The sequence below is a fragment of the Pundamilia nyererei genome, unplaced genomic scaffold (assembly GCF_000239375.1).
Source record: "Pundamilia nyererei isolate P.nyererei 1_Seehausen unplaced genomic scaffold, PunNye1.0 scaffold00047, whole genome shotgun sequence".
Lineage (NCBI taxonomy): Eukaryota > Metazoa > Chordata > Actinopteri > Cichliformes > Cichlidae > Pundamilia > Pundamilia nyererei.
In genome coordinates this window covers 3,167,773-3,189,864 of record NW_005187448.1, presented here as the reverse complement: position 1 = coordinate 3,189,864, position 22,092 = coordinate 3,167,773, and the positions used below count along the sequence as shown (strand labels likewise).

Genomic DNA, 22,092 nt, shown 5'->3' with positions numbered 1-22,092 from the left:
CACTACAACCTAGTTTGCCTCTTACCTGTAATTATTTTTATTTAATTTAATAACTGTACAGTACTCTCTGTTTATAGTAACCATTGTCCTTAATGTAAATATGTAAGAAAAATTGTGTATGTTTCTGTTCTGTGTCCTGTGTACTGTTTGTTTGTATATTTGTCTTTTTGGCTGCTGTTACAACCAAATTTCCCCTTGAGGGATAATTAAAGGATTATTCTATTCTATTCTATTCTATTCTATTCTATTCTATTCTATTCTATTCTAAGACTGTAGTTCACTATTCAAATGTTGAAAAGGTTTAAAAATTTGTGGTGAATATAAGACTGAAGTATGATTATTGATCTATATTTGAAAGATTAGTTTTTGTTAATTGTTTTAGTTTTCATTTATTTGGTCTTTGTTTTGTTTAAATCTATTGATTAAAATGGTTTTTAAAAAAAAGCATTTAGAAAATTAGCTGTAAAAGTTCTGCTCTAATCTTCAGCCTACACCTTTTCAGTCAGTAATGCCTTCTTTCTATTTGATTCAGTTCTTTAACTTTTTAAACCTTTAAACCAATTTATATAATATAATTTAAGAAGGGAAAAACCCCCAAACAAAAACAAGAAAACCCCACATATATCTTCTGATGTGCATATAAAAAATGTATTGGGCCACCTGTCATAAAAAACACATTTTAGAAATCTTTAGAAAACTTGTTTAAACCACAAATTATTTTGTTTATTAGGCAAATAACAAACTGAATGTATGTTTTCATACTCACATTTTAGCTAAACTGCAGTAATGCAATATATCGTTAGCTTCATAGCATAAGTGCCTAAGTCATTTTTTTGTGTTTTCGGAAAACAAGACAAAACTAATTTTCTAAATATCACATGCATATTTTTAAATATCACATGCAATTTGACCAAAAAATGACTTAGGCACTTATGCTATGAAGCTAACGATATGCAATACATTTAAATTGGTATCTTAATCAAAAAATGTGCTTTACTGTATTTTTTATTTATTTATTTTAAACAGTGAATCTGAAAATTCATGCTAACAACAGTAACTATATTTACCTTAGCTTGTATGTACTGGTGGATTAACAATTACTGGAACTTTTAAAATGAGTCTGGTAATTTACCAGTACTGTTAATTTAGTGCAGCTGTGGCACAAACCTTAAAATCGGTGGCGATCTAATAAATTAGTTCTTCCTTTTGTCTCTTTCTCACAAACGCTAAACCTCCATTTAAGATGCACATCTATCAATCAACCATGTAACCTGCATTTATAAATTAAAGACCTTTAAGCAACGCAAACATAAAAGAAATAAACTACAACAGTGCAGGAGATGTGTAGAGATCTGCTTATTGCTTTTATTGCTTGTATCGGTGGCGACTGTTGCTCGACAGATGTTTCCAGCTGTAGTCTTGCATTAATTTGTCCATAATAAATCCAATCTGTTATACTAAGGTCAAAGTTTATTGAGCTATTTCTGTTTCTGGCTCTACTCAGCTGAACCTTTGTTCACGAGGTCACCTTATCTGTGACGATGTGCTGAATGGTGAAGTATGGTGTGATGGTCATGCATCAGGGCTTTGTGGAGACAAGTCTTCTGGGATGTGGGTGTATGGCTAATGTGGCAGTTGATCAGTAAATACCTCCAAGCTGGCTGCTTGCTGAACCACATTGTCTTCCTCGTGTTACATACAAGATGTTGTGTGGGTGTGGCAGCTTAGGAATTTTTGGAAGGCATTTTTGCTTTTTTTGTTTTTGTTTTTTCGGAGCTTGGCTGAAAAATAGAAAATAATAATAATACACTCATACCAGGCTAAGATGCATTATTCTGCTTTTGAGAAATACTTTCTTAATTAGTAATAAGCGATGAATATCATTTTTCAAGGATCAGTTGTCAAGTGTCTGTTTCAGTCAGCCAGTGAAGAAATAAGAGCTCGCTCCTCGGTGTGTTTTCACTGCAATTTGACCGCTGTTGAGTTTTCTTAATCCTCCTATGTCAAACCAAACGTACCCTGGGCATTTCCCTCCAAATAAAAACTCTCCGCTGTCCTCCGTGTCCAGGTTTCATTATGAGCGAGCACCTTCACGCTCGCCCTCCTTCAGAGGATGATTGGTCAGTCCCCCACCCTCCCTGCTGCACTCCCCTTATTCTCTATCTCTCTTCCTACTTAAATACTTTTAGCATAAAGAGTGAGAAGGAGGGGAGGGGGATGGGAGATCCATGGGGGAGGGGAGCTGAGCGCTCGCTCTGTCACTGACGAGGGAGAGAAAGAGGGAGGGAGGGGGGGAGAGAGAGAGAGGGAGGGAGAGAGAGAGACGAATTGTGTCCCATATGTGGGGAAAAAAGCATAGCAGTGCACATGCAGGTCTGGTCTGCTCCAGGGATTATCCTAGCGCTTTCAGATCTGATGGAGGACATGCAGGCATGAATAGGTAAGACTGCTTGTCTTCTCTGCATCTATGTGTTTATCTGCTGTCATAGCCCGCTGCTATCCCTGCTGTTTGACTTGGCCGGGCTGAAGTTGGAGGAAGACGGGAACTGAGCGTGTTGAAACAGCTCTCCTGTTTGGCCAAGGACCATGAGACATTTCCTTGAGAAAACTCAGCTTTCTCTGCCTTCTCCCTTCAGCCTCGCTCTGACCTGTGCTGGTGCAGGGCAGTGTTTGCTTTAAGTGGGAACTGTGGTTTGCCGCTGTAGTGTGCATGTTATTCTGGGCTGAGTGGTAAAAGTTGACTGTCAGTCGGAGCAGAGTGGGTTTGTAGTCTGATACTGTGTTGTACGTGCAGCCTGTTGGTGTCCACAGATAGCCTTGTGGTCATTGCGTAATTTCTCTTCTATGTGAACAGTACATTTATGAATATAAATCTGTATTTAATAGGTTTGTTTTAAAGCGAACAGACTGCTGCCAAAAGTATTAACAGAGCATTAAATAAAACGGTTGTTTAAGACTTGGTTTACATATCTGAGATTATGTAATTTATGACTTTTAATATTTGACTTATAAATGAACTGTAGATTCTACAGATGTGGTTTTCACAGAAAGCATTAATGACCCCAAAGGCTCAATGAAAAAACTTTCATGGAAATATTTTATTTGCACGGCTTTTTCAGAGAGGTGCTCCAGATGAGAAAAGCGTAATAAAAACTAGAAGGTTAAGCTGATTTGAGTTGGTGCGTGATCAAAATTTCTTTCACAACTTGACTTTTCAACCTAAATAGAGACTTGGTGTAATTTAATGTGCTTTATCTTTGAAAGTAGACAAAAACAACAGCTGGTTATATTTAGATTTACACATTAAAAATACATTTTAAATCATTTTACAGCTGAAGCTGACGTGTTTGGACAGCTGGAAAGCTGGAACTTTGGCTATATCTTTCCCCTGCATTTTGTTAGTACGGCTCCAAAAGTGCTCTGTGTCCTAAGAATGCAGTCTTTATTGCCCCAGTGCACAGAGCAATGGTATGCATGAGTCTTTTTGTGAGGCAGATTTAGAAAGCCCTCTTTAGAGGCTGGATGCAGCCTCACAATCAGCTTAATGCCTGCCTATAATGAACGCCCTTGTGCGCCTCACTTTGGTAGACTGAGTGCGTGTGTGTGTTTGTGTTTATATCAGTTTGAATTCTGTTCTTGTTACGCTGATCGGGCTCTTGGGTTGGTCAATAATTCCATCAAATTCCGGTTCAATCTTGTGTTTGGATGCGTGTTGGCTTGTGAGCTCGCCTTGCAAGTGTTGGTTGACGTTTGAGTGTCCACACAGTGCAGCAGCCAGTAACTCCCTCACCTCTTTTTCTCTCTCTCTCGCTCTCTCAGGGCTGTTCTGTTGTCAGTGCAACCTCATGCCAGTGATGGACTACAGCCGGACGGGCACTAACCTTAGCTGGCATTCACAAAACAGCCTTCCTCCTTATTGAGACCAGCTCCACAGAATGCTGAGTCCTATTGTCCCTTATAGTGAGTACACTACACCCTTCTCTCTATCTGCTCTGCACACCAAACGGCCTCATTCCCTCACTTGGACTTTGCCTTAATCAATGAGTCTCCGTTCCAAAAATACACAACATCGTGTTTGTGTAGTTTGCAAACAGAGGAAGAATTGACAGTTGATCGTGCAATCAGAAACGTGTTGGGCTTTTTTTCCTTTTCTTTTTTTCCCTTTCCTGCTTGACGTGCGTTGTGGAAATGCTAAACCCCGGGCACTGGCCCTGTGTGAATGTTTCATCAGCAGACGGAAGACACAGATGGGGAGAGGAAGAGGTTGGAGGGCTGATGGTTTAAGCTACAGAAACCCTTCAGTCCTCAAAGTGTCATTTTACTTACACACACACACACACACACACATGCACACACGGCCTCCTGCCTTCTCTGCTTTTTCCTCCTCCCCTCTCTCTATTCTCCCTTCAATGCTTATCTAATAACTAACATGTCCAGTGTTCGTCTCCCCCTTTGCACCCTCCCACCAGGTTTCATTTGAGTCAGAGTCCAGTGCTCCGGCTCTCCGAAACGGCATTGTTTGCCGGCCAGCATGGGGCTGCCTCCGTGGCCTCGGCCTCGAGCGCCTTTTTCCCATCTCTTTAAATGGCCTCAAAGGAACATTATTGGCTTGACAGTTACAAGAAAAGGAGGAGAAATCACATGGAAAGGTCAATTTAAAAAGTATTACTTAAAAACGGTTTGTAGGAACTTTTGATTGTGTTTTTAAATGTGGCTTCGGTCGCAGTGTAGGCGAGCGCGTGGGCGTGTGAATTCAAACTGGAAAACAGAGTTTGATTAAAGCATCACGAGCAGATGTTTGACAGTAACCATGGCTGTTTGTTTGCTTTTGGTGGATTTCACCCTCTAAATGCCCAAATAAGAAGCTGACCTCTCGTTTTTGTTTTGAAACCGGTCCGTTCACAACCGGCTCGTGGTTGAAATATTGCCAGCTCCCAGAATTTTTTTTATTTTTTTGATTAAACGCTGTTTATAGTTCAGACCCTAATTAGACCCAGTTTGGCCGTGCATTTGAAAGGCCTGTTTCGCAGGTTACTCCTTTAGTTCCCTGCAACCTGCGGGTCCACACTCACTAGTTATACTCGGCGCTGCTGAAATGGACAGCGAGTCTAAGAATGTCACAAAGTGATGGTGGAATAGTAAGCATGCCTTCGGAGATGACACACTGTTGGTCCTTCATAGGACTCTTCCGGTACATTATGTTCTAGGCTTTGTGGGCCTCTGTGTGTGTTTTGCTGTTGTGATCAGGACACACAGTGCTTCTTTTCATCTTCTCAGATCAACAGCTTGATGGGTTTTCATGTGTGGTGCATTTCTGTTCTGCAGTGTTTCTGCAGCGGCGAGCTCATTTCAGAGCGGCCTGCTAGTATTTGTGCATGCAAAGTTCACACAGAGGATTGTATGAGCATGTGCAGCAGTGTTCGGTAGGCTTTGCCGTTTATTCTCAGACCAAGCGTGACACACAAATATGCCCCTGTGCTTGATTGTGATGTCTCGGCGTACTGTCTTTTAGATAAGGACGCTGAGTATGTGCAGTGCATGTGAAGACTCTCACTTCCATGTTGGAATCCCCTTTGTGGGAATGTGGAGCATTCCTGCTTCCCAGTGCTACTTCTGACTCCTGCTGTTGGCATTTCTGTTCTGAGACAAGTCCCCTTGTATGAACACAAACAAGGTGACATGTGCTTAGGACGGGTACACCGACACACAGTTTAAAGGGGGGGGAATCAGAACCACTTCGACTTAATGAATAAGATGTCATAATTATTCGGTGTCTGAGTGTCTGATTCTATATTAGCCTGTTCAGCCCTTGTCCCCGTCTCCGGCCAGTCCAGAATACTTCAAGCTGGGGTGAGCAGCTATGGCCGGAGAAACCTGAGAGAGATTCCAGGGGCCATGGATACTCCTGGAGGGATTTGGTGCAAAGAATCTGTAATCTGCACTTCAAACACACTCTTAAATCAGTCCCAGGCCGCCAACCCAAGAGTGCCCTAACTCTTGTTGCTGGGGGCCCCTGCTGGTGTAGCAGTACCTTTTCTTTTAAAACAGAATGCATGCGCACACACATATATACAAACACACACTCCCAGAGCGACTACACACAAGAGCCCAGATCTGCCAGTTTTTATAGCTCTCTCCTCTGACTGACCCCTCTCCTTTCTCTCTCTTGCTCTGTTTTTGTGTTTTGTGTGAGTGTCTTTGTGAATGACTCCGGCAAGTCATGGAGCGTTTTTGTATGGAGGAAAAAAGACTAGATCTCATCCCGGCTCCTGAAGGAGGAGGTTGGAGGGCCGTGCCAGCGCGTATCTCTATTGTAGGCAGAGTGGTATGAGTGGTGCAGTAGAAGGAGGTCTGTGAGGCCCTTGAGTAAACACACAGCCTAAAGTGTGTGCGAATAAGTGCTAGGATCATTAGTTTGGGTGTGAATGTGTTCCAATTAGCCACCAGAGTGTGTGCGTGCGTGTTTGTGTGCGTTTGCGTCTACGTCCACAAGAAAAGAAGGTTAGGAACCCAGGCCCTGTGAGTTCACGGGCTCTGTGGTTTGTCTCTCTACGGGTTTATCAGCTCATTAAGGAGACCTCCGCTCCCATTAAGGGTCCAATTAAGAAGCAGGGTGGTGAGGCTCATTCGGGTGGCAGCGCTGAACTGGATTCCTGAGGCAGCAGAATTCAGAGCTCGACAATGTGACACGTCTTCCACACCAGCAGAGCTAATTAGTAAATTACTACACTTGAGAAATAACATACTTTAATTGTCGTGTCTCGAGTGTTTGTAGGTGTTTGTAGTCTAGTGTCCAGAAAACGCTCTGCTAGAAAGAAGAGAGGCTGTGGAATGTCACTCGAGCTTTCTCTAATTTGTGTGTGTGTACCAACAGAAAACAACAAATCCCAAAGCTGTCCATGTGCCGCGAGTATAAGCTCAGAGCACAGAGGGACCAAGGGATTTGGATAGAAAAGAGGGGGGGATGCAAGATGCTCAGTGGGAATGTGGGGGAATAAGGGAGGTGGAGAAGCGGAGAAACACAGATAGGAGATTGGAGGGAAAAGACAGAGCTGAAGAGGAGGAGATGGAGCGAGAGAGAGAGATTGGGTGGGTGAGACAGATGGAAGGGGTGATTGGTCATCACAGAGCCTTAGGACAGCTGTTCTTTGATATATTAGTGGACACAATGACCTAAAGCCAGCCTGTAGTCACAGAAAATAGGGACCCTGTTTTTTTTGTTTTTTGTTTTTGTTTTGTTTTTTGTTTTTTTCCTTCTTGAAGGGAAGGCGGCTGGGGGGTCGACGGACCGCTGCCATTTGTGGACGTGCATTAGCAGGCACGGGGGATGGGGGAGTTGTTTCTAAAATTACGAGCATGAAGTGACGCATCCAGCAATTATTCTGGAGGCTTTCTAGTTTTGGAGAGTGCTGAGAAAAGCAGCGCAAAATGAGCGCGCTCGCTCTCAGGCAGGACTTTGCATTTTGCTGCACTCTCATTAGCAATTCTAAACACGTTTGTCAATTAATCAATGTTTAGCAAAATGCCATCAGGTAGTTTGGCCGCTGTTCCACCTCCATCCACTCTGCTTAAAATAGCAACTTTTAATGCCACAGAACATTAATCTGCCTCTAATTTACCCTTTTCTTTTATTTTGAATCGATATTTATTTTTTTCACTTATCCTAGTTACATGGCATTACAAAGGTATTAAAATTGTATCATTAAGTTTAAAAAGCCGCACACACTTTGGTCATTTTGTCCTTATCCTCTCATGAAGTAATATTAGCTTCACACGCTGACAAAAACTCTTCTGACAGCTGGCCTGGAACAATCCCAGAGGAGGGTGAAACAAAAAAGGAGTAAGTCAAACTGTCATTCTGATGCATGGAGTGCAGATAGCTCTATCCACAGAAAGATGAAAGTATAGAGATAGAGACACACATACACACAAAAAACTCACAGAGGACATCCCTCAATGCCACTGCAGGAGATGGGCTCTGTCCTCCTGGGAGTGTACTGGTGAGGCGTCTTTGAAAAGAGCTGCGTCTGCTCGCGCTCTGGGCAGCAGGTGTGAAAACTCCCCAACAGAGCTCCCGCACTCTTCTGTTATTACATCTTTTTAGGGACATGAAGAGGGAGCAGATGAGCCAGATGCAGCGAGAGGCCTAGCGCGGGATTGTGTTTCATTTGAGTGATAGCAGGCCTGCGACTGAGAATTAGATTTATAATAATTTTCCTCAGCAATCTCCAATTATGCATGCCTGATATATGATGATCCCCGCTGGTCGGGTGCGCATTATCCCCGTTTTAACGTGGGTCGACGAGGGTCCGAAGAGCCGACCTCTAACGGCGTTTTGGCAATACCCCACACAATCACAGAGGCTCCTCTGCGACTGTGGGGTAATAATGCACAGGGTGACTCGACACGGTGTAACGCGAGTGTCGTACGAAATAATCCAAAATTTATGGCAGGAATTTATTATCTTTATCACCGTCTTCAGGTCTGAACTGTGCAAGGGGCTGATAAAATGTGTATTTCATACCAAAGTGTGAAAACGTCCAGAGACAATTTTCTACTCTGTCCACCAGCTAGGCTGTGAAATGTGGCCGGTGTCTCCGATTGGTGTTTTTACGACACACCGGTAGCATGCAGCAGCATACAGCCTAGAAAGAATGCCCTGCTTGCTATTAGTATCATAAATCATAGTGAACTTGAGAGCAGAGGACTTCAAGGGCTTGAAACAGCAAATCAAGATAACATACATACACAAGAGATTTTCAGTTGCTTCGTGGTTTGCGTGCTAAACTGATGATCATTTGGGAGATTTCCTATTCAAAGCACTGCGTTGGGTTTTGAAAACGAGCAGTTGTGTTTAAAGAGTTCAGACGAAAAAGGGAAAAAGTCTGTCTTACATATGTATAAGTGCCAAGCGTGAGTTTCGTCCAATAACTCATCGATCAGGTTGTGCTCGCTGAACACGTCCCGACTGATGCGGTCATTGGAACATCAACTTTGTGATTTATCAGCACAAACACAACGCCCGTCATACTTTGCCCTTCTCCACTTTCATTCCCCTTTTGCAATATCGGTGTGCGGTGCTTTGTGTGACTGCGCCCCTTTTAAGCTTTTTTTTCTTCTCCCTTTTTGAAGTGGCTGTTTTCTGAGAAGTTGTCTCAATTGAATTCCTGACACACTGCCACAACAGCCGGAGCAGCATTCTCAGAACAATTTGACACTGTGCTCTCTGCAACTTTTTGTTCATAGGTATTGAAAGAATTTTGTTTTAGGCATCAAGTCTACTTTTTCATGTTTACTTTCAGGTAGAATAGCTGGCCAGACTTGGAGGGTAACTCTTTATATTTCCAAGACTGCAAATTTTAAGTTTATTTAAGCAATCATTTCTATCAGCTTAGCTTTTCTTGTTAATAAATAAAATATTAGAAACAATGTAACAAATGCATTAACTTTGGTGTTTTGTAGATGTATTTATTTTCTGGTCTGTGGATGGGGTGGAGCTGAACTCTGAATATATCCCAGATTAAATTGATCCAAAGCTCTCTTGTTTACAAGCGGCCTCTTTGCACTCGGCGCGGTTTAATAGCCCACAGTCCCAGAAGGCTTGTTGCATCCGTGTCCGTTTTGTTCCTCGAGGCCGGGAAAACAAAAGTGCCGGGAATGGAGAAGAGGGGGGGAGCAGCAACCTCAGGGGAGCTGTGAAATGGCACTGGAGCCCTCCGTCTCGGGGCTTCCAGCCAAGATAAGGTTTCACCTCACTCACTGATACTTATTTTATAGGAAACCACAACGCAGTCGAGAGCGATACCAGCCTTTATGGGCCACGAGCTACTTCAGTTTCAGCCAGTCAACAGGAGACTCTGTGACTTTGCAGGTGGCAGATCTGAGCATTTGAGGGCAGAAATCACAGCACTCCCCACACGCTCCCCCGTTTGGCATAAGTAGTCTAATTTTAATTTTAGGGCCTCCTCAAAGGAAAGCTGGTCTCTGCTGAAGTGAGCTGTGCCACTGTCTTCATCACACACACTCCTACAATGGGATGCAGCTCACACAAGTTCCTCAATAAATCCCAGGCTGACACAAAAGCTGTCAGTAGACTGCTGCTGAATAGATTAATAAGATTTCCATAATTAGACAGGGCCCTGACAATAGGATCCTTTAGGCTTTGTCTCAGGGCCAACTGGATTGTCCGATCCGCACGTCTGCTGGATGGTCGTCCGCCACAATGGCCGCACAGACAGTAAGGCGGTCAGAACATCTGTCTCTCCTGGGGCCAAGAACACACACAAACAGTGGGAAGTTTTATATGCATACACAGAAGGTTCTTATCAACCTCCCCACACTCAGTCGCACTCGGTCAACAGAAGAGCCATGTCATTATCTGTGTATATTGAACTTGGTCACTGCAAGTGATTTTTATTCACTTTAAATTTAACAGCGTAAGTGATGAAAGAGAAAACATTACACACTTTATATTTAGATCACAGAGGAGCTTTACTTTGTATTGTTAGCATGAAGAAAAGCTTCGATTGTATTGGATTGATATTTGTAAACAATATTCAAATCATAAAAGTCGTCTTTTATATGAGACGGAGTTCAGGGGATGGTGGCGCATAAATAAAAATATCAGCTCATCAGTGTTACTTGCAAATGGATTACAACATTTAGTGATTGCATTAGCAGCGCTAATGCTTCTATGTCACAACCCAGCATCGCATTAAAGCATGTATTGAAGTTAATCTAATGATTGCACTGCTATCCACAGTATGTCCACATTGTCCTGATTTCCTACTTCTAATCTTAGGTTTCTTCCCGTCCCTCCAGTGAATTAATCTGCGCGATGGCTCTGATTTAAGCAGAAGTGTAGATTAGCGCTCGCTCAGTTCATTGTGGAGTGCTACTACTCCTACTACTAAAACCACAGTCCAGCACTGGGAAAGATCTAATTGCATGGGACGCTAAACTGCTCAGCAACCCCGCTGTTTTCATCAGGGGTGAATGATCACTCGCATCGCTCTGTGGAAGAATTATAATAACGCTCAGATTTAACAGTGAATTGGTTTTTCAGTTACGGGCAGCTGGTCATTACTCCGGTCAGCGGGGTAGTGTACCATCCTGTATTAGAACTACTCTAATGATGGAGAGGACAGCAGTTAGCCCGCCTCACTGAGTCCTCTAATGTCTGCGCAAGTCTGCTTAGAAAGGACGAAGTGCCTGCTGTCCACTCTTTCCCCTCCCTGCCTCCATCCCTGCCTTTACCATCCCTCCCTCCCACTGCAGGTTTTATGAGCTCCCCTGGGCTCTCATCCATCTCTGTCACACACAGGCCCCATTATTGGGGCTGCTCACAAACTGGTTGGGCTGCAGATGGGAAGGGCCTGCAGGACATGTATATGGTTTCTGCAGCCTGGACAAAGACCTGCAAGTCAGACCAAAAAAAAAAAAAAGTGGTCATCTGGGTTTGGACAAGCCAATGTCTTCAGCATGTTTTTAAAAATAGAAGTGAACACAGTGCAAGACTGTTCTTGTACATCTTGCGGCCGTGGGTGTGAGGCTCTGTGGGTTGGGTGAAGCTTAGGGAAGCGCTTGAACTGGTTTGGCCATTGAGAACTTAAGGCAGTGCATTTGAATATGAAGGACATGATAATCCAATGGCCATCTGGTCTGCCGGTCTCATCTGACTGAATAAACAGGCGTAATCTGAAAACACACACGCGGAGGTTTGGAAATTGGGTAAGGAGAGAGCTAGAGACCAAGAGAGCAGCAGCTTCTAATCTTGGACTGTGGATATTGAGCTTTGATTTAAATGGCAATAAGAGTCCTGGCTCCACACACACAGACAGCCATGAATAATGAATCATCAGGCGTCCGCGGAAGGAAAGGCAGAGACGGCAGCAATGATGACTTTCGCCATATTCCCTTTTACCTCCCGGTTTGTGACTGACGTAGTCCTCACCTTGGGGTAAATCATGACAGTTCAGTAATGCCAAGCTATGTGTGGAATGTCAAGCTAGTGCCTCAGCAAGATGCAGCACTCTTCATGAAATGAACAATCCTATAATTATAAGATTGTGATTTTGTTTTTTTTAAACCAGCTTTTAAACATTGTTAATTACATCCGTTGCATGAGGGGAAACGTGAAAAACAGATTTTTCTTGCTCTTCTCTGTCCTGTTAACTCAGCGATGATCAATTAGACCACGACCACTGCTGAAGTCAGCCAGAGGAACAGGCATTCCACTTTCCCAATGTTCCATAGGAGACTGTGCTGATGAATAGCACACTATGCTGCATTTCCAAACCCACCCACCCCCCTTTCTTTCTTGCTTTCTTTCTCACTCTCTCCACACCACTGTCCACACACACACACACACCCTTGTTCATTTCTCCCCTCCCCGTGTCCAGCCGGCCACTGGGCCTTTGGAGCTCTGGTGTACGGTGGGTGGGTGGATTGGTGGGTGGTACGTGGGGGGGCAGGGCGAAGAGAGCAGGCATTCAGAGCAACATGCACAGGGAGATAACAATAGCTCCTCTGGGAGATCTGCAGATGCTAGCAGTACAGGCAATAGTAGAGGGATCTTATCGCTACGCCAACATAAGCTGGGAAAGTGCGAACAACACATCCAACCCACTGATCAGCTTTCCCCCCCCGGGTTTGCCCACAAATTAAAAATTAAAATGAAAAACTGAATTTTAGGCATTCTGACTTTTGTGTGTTTTAAATATAAATAAATAAATAAAACCATGGTTAAGATCATGGAAAGTCTTGCTGTTACTGCACCCATGTAAACGCATACTGTGGAGAAAAACATGGCCATAGATGAACTTGTATGATGACCAATAAAGTGCACACTTCAGGCTTTCCTGTCTAAATTTAAACTGTAATGAACTTTTTTTTTTCTGATGCAAGTCTACTTAGAGGAAAAATATAACTTTTTACTGTTTTTTTGTTTTGTTTCTATCAGGCCTGTTAAAGATGCACTGGAACCCAGAGCATGCCCAGCCTCTCAGCCAGTGGCCTGAGCAGCACCTGGACGTCTCCTCCACCACCTCCTCTCCGGCCCACAAGTCAGAATTTTACTCTGGCCGTAGCCGCAGCTCCTACAACTACGCCTGGGCCAATGACGACATCTCTGCCCTTACAGCCTCCAACTTGTTGAAGCGCTATGCTGAGAAGTATGCCGGCGTGCTGGACTCGCCATATGACCGGCCTTCTGCTGTGGGCACCTATCCAGAGTCTGGGGCCTTTGGGAGCCTAAATAACCAAAAGACTGAGCTGGAGCCTTGGCCACTGACGCACAGCACTGAAGCCTATCCCCTGGGGCCTCCTGGAGGCCATGACGGCCATTCGGGGCCCAAGACTGCAGCCACGTCCACGGGCCCTCCGGGGATTGGCAGCGTGTCAGTATTGAACAGTAACCTTTCAGACTCAGGTTACAGTGGTAGCAGCTCCTGCAGTGGGTCCACTGAGTACCCCTCTCGCTACAATGGCACCTATCTTTCCTCAGGTTTTTGTCCGCAACCCAACGCAGCACTTCCCCCTGCCTCTCTCCACACTCTCCAATCCACTCCCACTCTTGTGCCCAGCTATAGCCCTGCCACGCCAGTCTACAACTACCCCCCCAGCACATACCCTCCTCAGACCAGCCTTGCTCCTGGCTACAGCCACCCTTCTTCGACTTACCTCCCCTCAGGTCTACCGGCCCCTACCCCTGTTCCCTCAAGGCCCACTGTGGTAGGAGGCAGCTATAGTTACCAGAGCACGAGCCTTGGGACATCTGAATCTGGCGGGACATTGAAAAGAAAAGCCTTTGAGATGGGTGTTGAAGATGATGAGAGTGGGGACCGGTCGCGGTACAGGAAATACAGCTATGACCCTGTGAAGGCTGGGGGAAGCTCACCCTACAGTGTGAATGATAAAACGGATTGCCATGGAAATGGCTTCAGTAGTTCAGGCAGCACAGACCCTCAGACCTTCAAGCCCAGTAAGCCCTCCTCTCAGCCCTTGGTGTCTCCTCAGTTTGGGGCGGCAGGGCAGTACAGCCCTCCAACAGGCATGACGGGGGAGAATGGCATGACAGAACAGGGATTCACCCAGCAGCAGCAGCAGCAGCAGCATTCCCAGGCTGTCAAACACCCTCCATTATGTGCTCCAACTGCTGAGGCTATGAAGAGTCCAGACCCGCGACTGTTAGACCTCATCAATGGGGAGTTATTGGACTGCATCCCCGCATTGGGCTGGGGTGAGCTGGCTGGACTCACACATGTCAAAGCTGCCCTGGAGGAGGACCTGATGTGGCCCGTGTTGAGGCCAAGTCCAGTGGTGCAGCCACCAAGAGCCGTCCTGCTGTTCGGCCCCAGAGGAGGGGGTAAGACGACATTGACTCGCTCACTGGCTTCGCAGTTAGGGGCCTCCTTCTACCGTTTGAGTGGAACCATGCTGGCCTCTAAAGGGAAGCCTGAGGCAGAACACATTCTGGGGTCTCTGTTGCAGGTGGCGGGGGCACGGCAACCCTCAGTTGTGCTACTTAGTCAGGTGGAAGCCATGGAAGAGGAGGGCCTGAGGCAGGTACTGCTGAGCACCCTGGAGAAAGCTCAGGTGGGGACCACAGGTCTGGTGATTCTCGTATGCGCCACTGGAAGGCCAGATCTGCTGCAAGATGCTGTCCATCGGAGCTTTGCTAAGCGATACCACGTCGGCCTACCAGATGTGGCTCTGCGCAGAGAGGTGCTGCTGCAGGCGCTGTCGCCCCAGGGCTTCAGCCTGAGCGAGAGGGAGCTGAACGGTGTGCTGCAGCGCACGGAGGGCTTCACTGTGCGGGAGCTGCTGCAGCTCAGCCAGCAGGTGCTCTCGTCAGCATCCTCCTCAAATGGAGCCATGCACGGCCTCACCACGTCCAGCAAACCCCCCGACTTTACAGACTTCGAGAATGCCTTCTGCAAGGTGCGGCCACACACCACCGCAAAGGAACTGGACACTTGTGTAGAGTGGAGCAAGATGTATAGCCACTGAGAAAGCAGCCAGTCCCAGTACTCGGACTGCATTATGACCCTGTCTCTGCATCGGCATAGAAAGCCTTTGGAATGTTTTTGTTTTTTGTAATTACAGATTATTCAGCCAAAAGAGTCAGAGAAGCTCACAAACATGGGAGAGATGACAAGGTTGTTTCACTGGCAGAAGCATGCAATGATGTGCTGTTTTTGTTTTGCTGTAAATACCTGCAATATTTTGTTTTTCCCAAAGAAAATAAGGATGGGGCTTGTTTAAGTGTATTAGTAGTTTGGCCAATGGGAAAATCAGATAGCTGTTTTATGACTCAGAGATCCTGATTAGCCTGGGTCCAGGACAAAATCAATTATTTGTTGCAAGGTGAAGCGGTCCAAGCTTATGGATAATCAGGGTTTGGAAAATCCCTCCCCCCCTCCCCTTTGGCTGCTACTCTCAGGATCCTATTTATTACCAGTCCACTTCCATGCTTTCCAAATGTTGATTTACTCATTGAATTGCCACTAATCATTCAGTGCAAAGGGCTTGGGATCTGCAACATTTCAGCAAACCAGTTTTGACCAAAAAAACTTGTTAAACCAAATACAAAAGCAGCAGTAGTCTCAAATTTCTCCAAATGGGCTGGTTCTTCACATCGGTGTATTGATGTTGACAGCTTGTTACCAAATCATGAAACAGCAGCTTCTCCTTACTATTCTGCATCTTTTATTTCCTGTCATGTTAAAGATCACATACTTAATTTTGTATTATTCACATTCCGCCTTAAGTCCAGTTTCCCTCGAAATCTTCAATTAGAGCCACATTAATCCACCTGCACATCCAGCTTCTCCTTCAGCATGTCTGTTTTTTTGATTTCACTTACTGCTTTTTTTTTTTGTAGTATGTAGTCATGTTTGAAATGCTCAGGAAGAATTTTACCTCAGAAATATGAAATAAAGAATGTATGTAATCGTAGGGTCTTAGTAGAGAGTGGCGGAGCGTGAGATAAAGGTGCGAGGGGAAACCTGACGGTCTTGTAGTACCCACTTCACCGAGGCTTTTACCTCGGGAGAGAAACTTGAATCTGCTACAAAGAGTAACATTGAATGTAATTCAGGTATTTCAAAGGATTTTTGATGCCATAAATCCATGTATTATTATATATGAATATATACATTTTTTTCCCTGTTCTTTTAACCTTTATTTTTATTGTAGTTTATGGTGAAGTGACGATTGTGTTGAAGAAATGCTATGTAGAATACAGAAAATATTCCTTTTTTGTTGGACAAACTGCTTGCAAAAATCTGTGATATCTAGTGTTTACACATCCTGCATATGCATGTCTGCTTTATGATTTCACTGCTGCGTAACATCTCTTGAAACTGTAAATACAATAAACACACACAATCACCTACGACGAAGCACAAGATGCCATCCAAAAAGACGAGTTTTGAGAAGTATGTGTAGCTTTTAACAAATCCCAAAGTATGAAAATTCACAGCTGATGTGTACATATTACATATGTAGACAATCCAAAGTAATCTCCCCTTTCCCAGCAGCTCTGTGGTTGTTTTAATAAGTGGGAAAAACCCGTCTTTTGTCTGCAGCAGCAGAGGTTGTGTGCATTAGACTGTTGCCATGGTCCTGAGGAGGTATAAACAGAATGATGTAATATTTCCTACCGTCCTTCTCCTCTCTCCGCCTCTCCTGCCCTCATCACTCTTTTTCTTTTTTTTCTGGTTTTCTCACTCCCCGATGCAATCTCATTAGATTGGATTGCCCCCTGGCCACAAAACCCAGTGGCCATGTGGCGTTGCATCTTCTCCCCACCCCCTTCCCCTCTCCTTATACCGATTCCTCTGGAGTGGAAGGGGTCTGATTGATGTCCAGCAATCCTATAGCACAGTGCAGACCTCCATTTCCAGTTGGTAGCTTCAGTCATGCCATACAGCCCCCACTGACTAAACTGATTGCCCTCTTGGAAATTCAAAAAAACACTTTTTCCAACTAGCAGAACAACCCCTGGCCCATCAGCGTTGTGCTGGAACTGCAAGCGATAATTCATTTGGTAATTACATAAATTTAAAAAACCTTTTGATTGCCTGTCCCCTGTACTTCTCACAGTTTGTCCAACAAAACAAGCTTTTATTGTGTACATTTGGATCTGTTTTCACAGTAACTTTGTTCTTGGTTATTGTACATTTTCTGTAACCATTTCTACCTCATTTTTGCGGCATATTGTACATGAAAGTATTTATTTCATGTCTTTTTTGATGTCTGTTTAAAAAAACAAAAACAAATGATTATGTTCTTGAACTGTAATAGTCTACCTCAGAAAAGACTGTATTTTAAGATAAGAGTATCATACAATATTAAACAGAATTTGTCAATATTACTTTGTACTTATTTCGTTGCAGTTTTTCACTGGTTGACGTAACAGTAATAGCTATGGTTGATCCCAGCATCGAGGTCAGTTGCTTACATAGACGGTGTGTTGTTTTACGCACAAAGTTAAATCATAAGGCTTTGGATCTTTTTAGCTTGGACTGAATTAACACAGTTGGTTGCACAGTCAGCATATTAAGTGCTGTTAAAGACAGAAAAGACTCCTGTAAATGTGAGTAATGAAGATAAGGCAACCGAGGATACTGTGCACATAATTTTGCCAGTCTGCAAGCGTGTGTGTGTGTGTGTGTGTGTGTGTGTGTGTCTGCTGTAGCATCCAGAAGCAGTGCGAACACACCCCTGAGGCTTAAGGCCCAACACCAGAGCACAGAGGTCCTTCATCCCTGTCACTGTCTGTAAACAACAGCTCGTCCCAGCGGCCTAGCCTGCGCTATTTCTGGCCTTTTCCTGACATCTTTCAAACACTCAAAACTAAAAAGTAAATTTGAGCAACTCCATGCAAATAAGTAAAAGTTTAGCTTAAGTCTGAAAACAGAATCTGTCACTCCTCGGTTACAGGTTGTTAAAGGGCGTTTTGAAACATCTGAATGAATCCCGGTGGAAGCGTGGTGCTGCTGGCGTTAATGACAAGAGTAATTAATTGTCTAATAATGATACATAGCTCTGTTATAAGCACAACCTTGTGCAGCAGCTGCCCTTCATCCTCTGGTGAAGGATAATTGTCTCCGCAGCTGTTTAAAAATTATTTAATATCTTTTGCTGTCACAATCCCGATAACATTATCTGCAGAACAACATAACCTTGTAAAGGTAGACGGACCACGCAGTGGCTGTGGGAGAGTTTTCAGAGTACAATGATGAATAAATATGCTACTAATATTTTACCAACTGTGGTCTGAAGCCAACGCGTTTTTCTGCAAGCAGCAGACGCATATAAAGCTATAAAGTGCTGCCCTCACTACTTGATGACACTGCAGTGAGGGGGTTTGCAATTATTTGACCAAATGAGGGTACTTAAAAAAAAACCCATATTCTGCATTTAATACTTTTATATCCTGACGTCCATCCAGGAAGAGCCTGAAAAGCAATTTGTCCTTTTTGTCCTACAGTGGGTTCTGTCCTCCAGGAAGTCAATCATTTTTGTCCCCCTGCTGATTGGAGGTAATTAGGCGAGCAGAGTTTCTAACTGGATAATAAAAGATGCTAATGAGTCGCTGTCCTATTTACTGATAAAGTGGTAGTGAATAGCAGGACACAGCTCAGCCACATTTCCCTGACGGCGGCACACAGAAGCAAAGATTCAGAATAATATCAAATTTATATTTATTCATTGCCAGACTAATTTCTTTATTTGGGTGGGTTTAATATGAAGTTGTGGTCATGTAAGATTAACAAGATGTTCTCAAAGGAATCTAACCAAGACATGGACTGATAATACGTGTTTTTAATATCTGCTTGTATATTTGATGCTGTGCTCTCAGATCAGGCAGCATAAGACTGAATATTTTTCAGCATGCGCTCAGACTTCATAACTAATCTTCTTGATGTTCATCGTCATTGAATGCTCCCGATTTGAAGGTCCCAAAACCTGAATGTTATTTATGGTAACAACTATCATTAAAAAAAGGGTCATTCTCTGAATCTCACTTCACCCCGACACAGATCTCCTCCCTACCTATACGTGCTGCCGGCCTTCCATTGTACAGGCCTTGATACTGACAAGGTTGACATCAGAGGGCAGCTCTGACACGGGGTGAGTTAGGACTGCCAGCTGTTAGCAATCAAGTCTATTTTGAAGTCAGGGACACACAGACCCCCAGGGCCAAAGTAGCAACTAGCCCAGCCCCTCACTCCCCAACCCACTCAAATCAGCCTACAACCTCCGAGCCCCCCGGTCCCACAGATAGCTAGCACATCTGTATTGGTTCCAGATGTTGCAAACTTGCATTGAGCGTCCTTTACCTAAGAGCACCCCGAAACAGCGTCAGAGAAGCACAGAGCTTTGTAGTGCAGAATATGCTCCAGTGCCTACCACACTGGTGACAGAGAAATCACATTGTGGCAGTGTGCAGCCCTCCCAGAGAATAAGCTCTTTGTCATTTAACTTTAGATATAGGCTCTCTCTTTAATAACAGGCATAGCTGTTACCACAAATACCTGAATCTAATCTTTTAGGCTTTAAATATTTTGCCATTTCCGAAAAGAGAGACAAGGGCTAAGGAGACAACACCGGGGAAACGAAAGAATAATCATCACCACAATTATTATGTAAAGTTTGCACCTTCAAGCCACATACGTAATGGAAAATCCGCACTGAGCAAGAAAAAACAAAGGACACAAAAGAAACTGCTCAGGTTCTTTTAAAGGAAAAGCTCAAGCCTTTGCTGCAGCATTGTTTCTGTGTTGGTCAATCAAAGCTCTGAGGAAATTAGATCTGACAGGTGGAATGTCCTGCTAAAATACTTTGGCCTCTGCCCCCCGCTCACATGACCAAAGTGTGATCACTGAATAAATAAATAGTAAATAGATATACAGGAGAAAAAACAGACTGTGTGTTTAAGAACAACGAAAAATCTATATCAGTGAGAGAAGAGCATTAGACAGGGATACTTATAGAAGGGGATCAAAGGGTTAACATCAGATATTCTACTAGGTTAGATTTGCTTGATGCTGGGTAGCCTGCAGATGCTCCTGTGCGGCGCTACATTTCATATCCCTGAACATGTGGCAGATTGTATGTATGTCACTACTCCCCCCCTGTGGCTAATCCGTGAAACTGCAGATCCACAAGTGACAAAATTATGTAACGAATCCACTCTTGATTCCCCTGAACTGAATTTTTGCAGAGTTTTTGTTTTATTCTTGTGCAAATTCCCATCAACATATACATTCATGCAAACTTCTCTCTCTTTCTCGGATTATTAAATTATAATTTGCTGTGTGTTCAGCAAAAGGACACTACATTCAATCTCGAGTTGTTTTGAAATCACCAACCGTGATAATAAAATAGGATGTGAAACACCGACGCTGTCAAAAAACCATAATGACTTTCAATTACTGCAAATTCAAAACCAGAAAAAGCAAAACAGAAGCTGAGCTTTTTCAACACATCGACGACCCCTGCTGGCTTCACTTGGCAAGACTTTCACGCGTGTGCTTAAAAGCCATTAATACAAATTACATTAGAAAGGACTCAACCTTATAGTGATGCTGGAATAATTCATACAGCTATTTTAAAAATATGTAAAAATGTAAATCTACAGTATGTAATAAACATGTGATGCAAGAGTGAACTGTTACATTCATGTTAACGATTTCTAGTGTGCAGATGCATCAGATCCTGAAGGCATATGTATATATTTACATATTTTTTTCATACAGATAATAGCTAGAATGGCTTGTGCATGTTTCTGTATACAGGGTCTGTATAAACACGGTATAATCTGTATCGTTATTGCATTTACTTGTAAGTACAGTACATAAGATAAAGGCTATAACTATTAATGCCATCATCATGAGGTAAAAATGTTAGGGATGTTAATAAAATATAAATTGTTAAAGCAGAATTATAGTAAAATGGATTTACATTCTGAACTAAGACAGTAATGAATCAGTGCCCATATTTACAAAATGTGAATGTGCATAGAATAGATAGATTTACATGTGCATATTGCTGCATGCACAAGATTTCTATGAATGCATGCACACATATGGAAGGTTTCTTTTTCATTTGACTATGCAGTGCTGTAAATCCTTGGTACACCGCATGCAGCAGCAGCTTGCAGCACCACCTCTAGCAGCAATAACTCAATAACTATTGAGTCTCTCACGTCGTTAGAAGAATTTTGTCCCACTCTTCTTTGTGAATTTGCTTGGGTTCTTTGAGGTTTGTGGCTCTGGACTGCAACCACAGCATTTCAGTGACCTGAGGTCTGGGCTTTGACTCGTCCATTGCAACACTTCTTTTGTTTTCCAGTAGTTCTGTTGTAGATTTGCTGCAAAAGAACAACTGGAGGACTGCAAGGAGACCAGGACTGCAAGGAGACCAGGACTGCAAGGAGACCAGGACTGCAAGGAGACCAGGTGCTGTGTTTGCAAAACAAATTAAAAAGGAATCACTGTCTTGCTAGTGTGGGATTATAATATTATCTTATGCCATGTTATACCCCTGATTAAAGATTGTGAAATTATTATGTAGTTTAACTTTGCATTATTCTCCTGAATTAGAAGAAGGTGATAACTATTACATTTGTTAAATTGAAGCGTTAGCATGAAGTGTTTGCGTATTATGTCCAAAAATCTACACACCTTTGGTTTTGTCTTTTGAAAGGACATTGTTCTAGGAGTGTTGTGGTTTCTAGAGAAACTGAAGCAGTTATCTCCTGGCAGCCTGTCTAAACAAGCTGCACTTCTTCAGTCTTCAACTTTAACCTTTAAAATGCTGAGGCCTGCAGAGTCTGGGGTGTAGCTATTGGATTTTGTGTAGTTTCTCTGAGCACCGTAGGGCAGACCTTGGTCTTATTTTGGTGGTATGTCCACTCCAAAGATTGAAGTGTTTGCTACACTGTATTTACAAACACTTGCTGCAGACCAGCAAACTGCCAAAACTTCTGCTGTTTGTGTTGTTGTTAGCCAGAAATGCGGTTTTGTGTTGCTATGACTACCTTGTTTTGCCTACTTGGTCGCTCGACATATATACATATAT

At 43.6% G+C, this 22,092-nt stretch overlaps 1 protein-coding gene across 2 annotated transcripts; it reads left to right on the top strand.

The window, feature by feature from the left end:
• The first annotated feature begins 2,330 nt into the window (after positions 1 to 2,330).
• Positions 2,331 to 17,357, top strand: fignl2 (fidgetin like 2). 2 transcript variants are annotated; one of them, XM_005732642.1, is made up of 3 exons: positions 2,331 to 2,440; positions 3,820 to 3,960; positions 12,962 to 17,357. In XM_005732642.1, the coding sequence occupies exons 2-3, from the start codon at positions 3,936 to 3,938 to the stop codon at positions 15,007 to 15,009; spliced, it is 2,073 nt and encodes a 690-aa protein (XP_005732699.1). In that variant the 5' UTR covers positions 2,331 to 2,440; positions 3,820 to 3,935; the 3' UTR covers positions 15,010 to 17,357. The 2 variants fall into 2 exon arrangements, with proteins under 2 accessions (XP_005732699.1, XP_005732700.1); XM_005732643.1 differs by lacking the exon at positions 3,820 to 3,960.
• Positions 17,358 to 22,092: the final 4,735 nt, after the last annotated feature.

What these genes read in the sequence shown, in the direction of transcription:
- fignl2 (XM_005732642.1), top strand. Translation starts at nt 3,936, where the DNA reads ATGCTGAGTCCTATTGTCCCTTATA. An exon ending in GAGTCCTATTGTCCCTTATA is followed by an intron (nt 3,961 to 12,961) that starts GTGAGTACACTA and finishes TGTTTCTATCAG; the next exon opens with GCCTGTTAAAGATGCACTGG.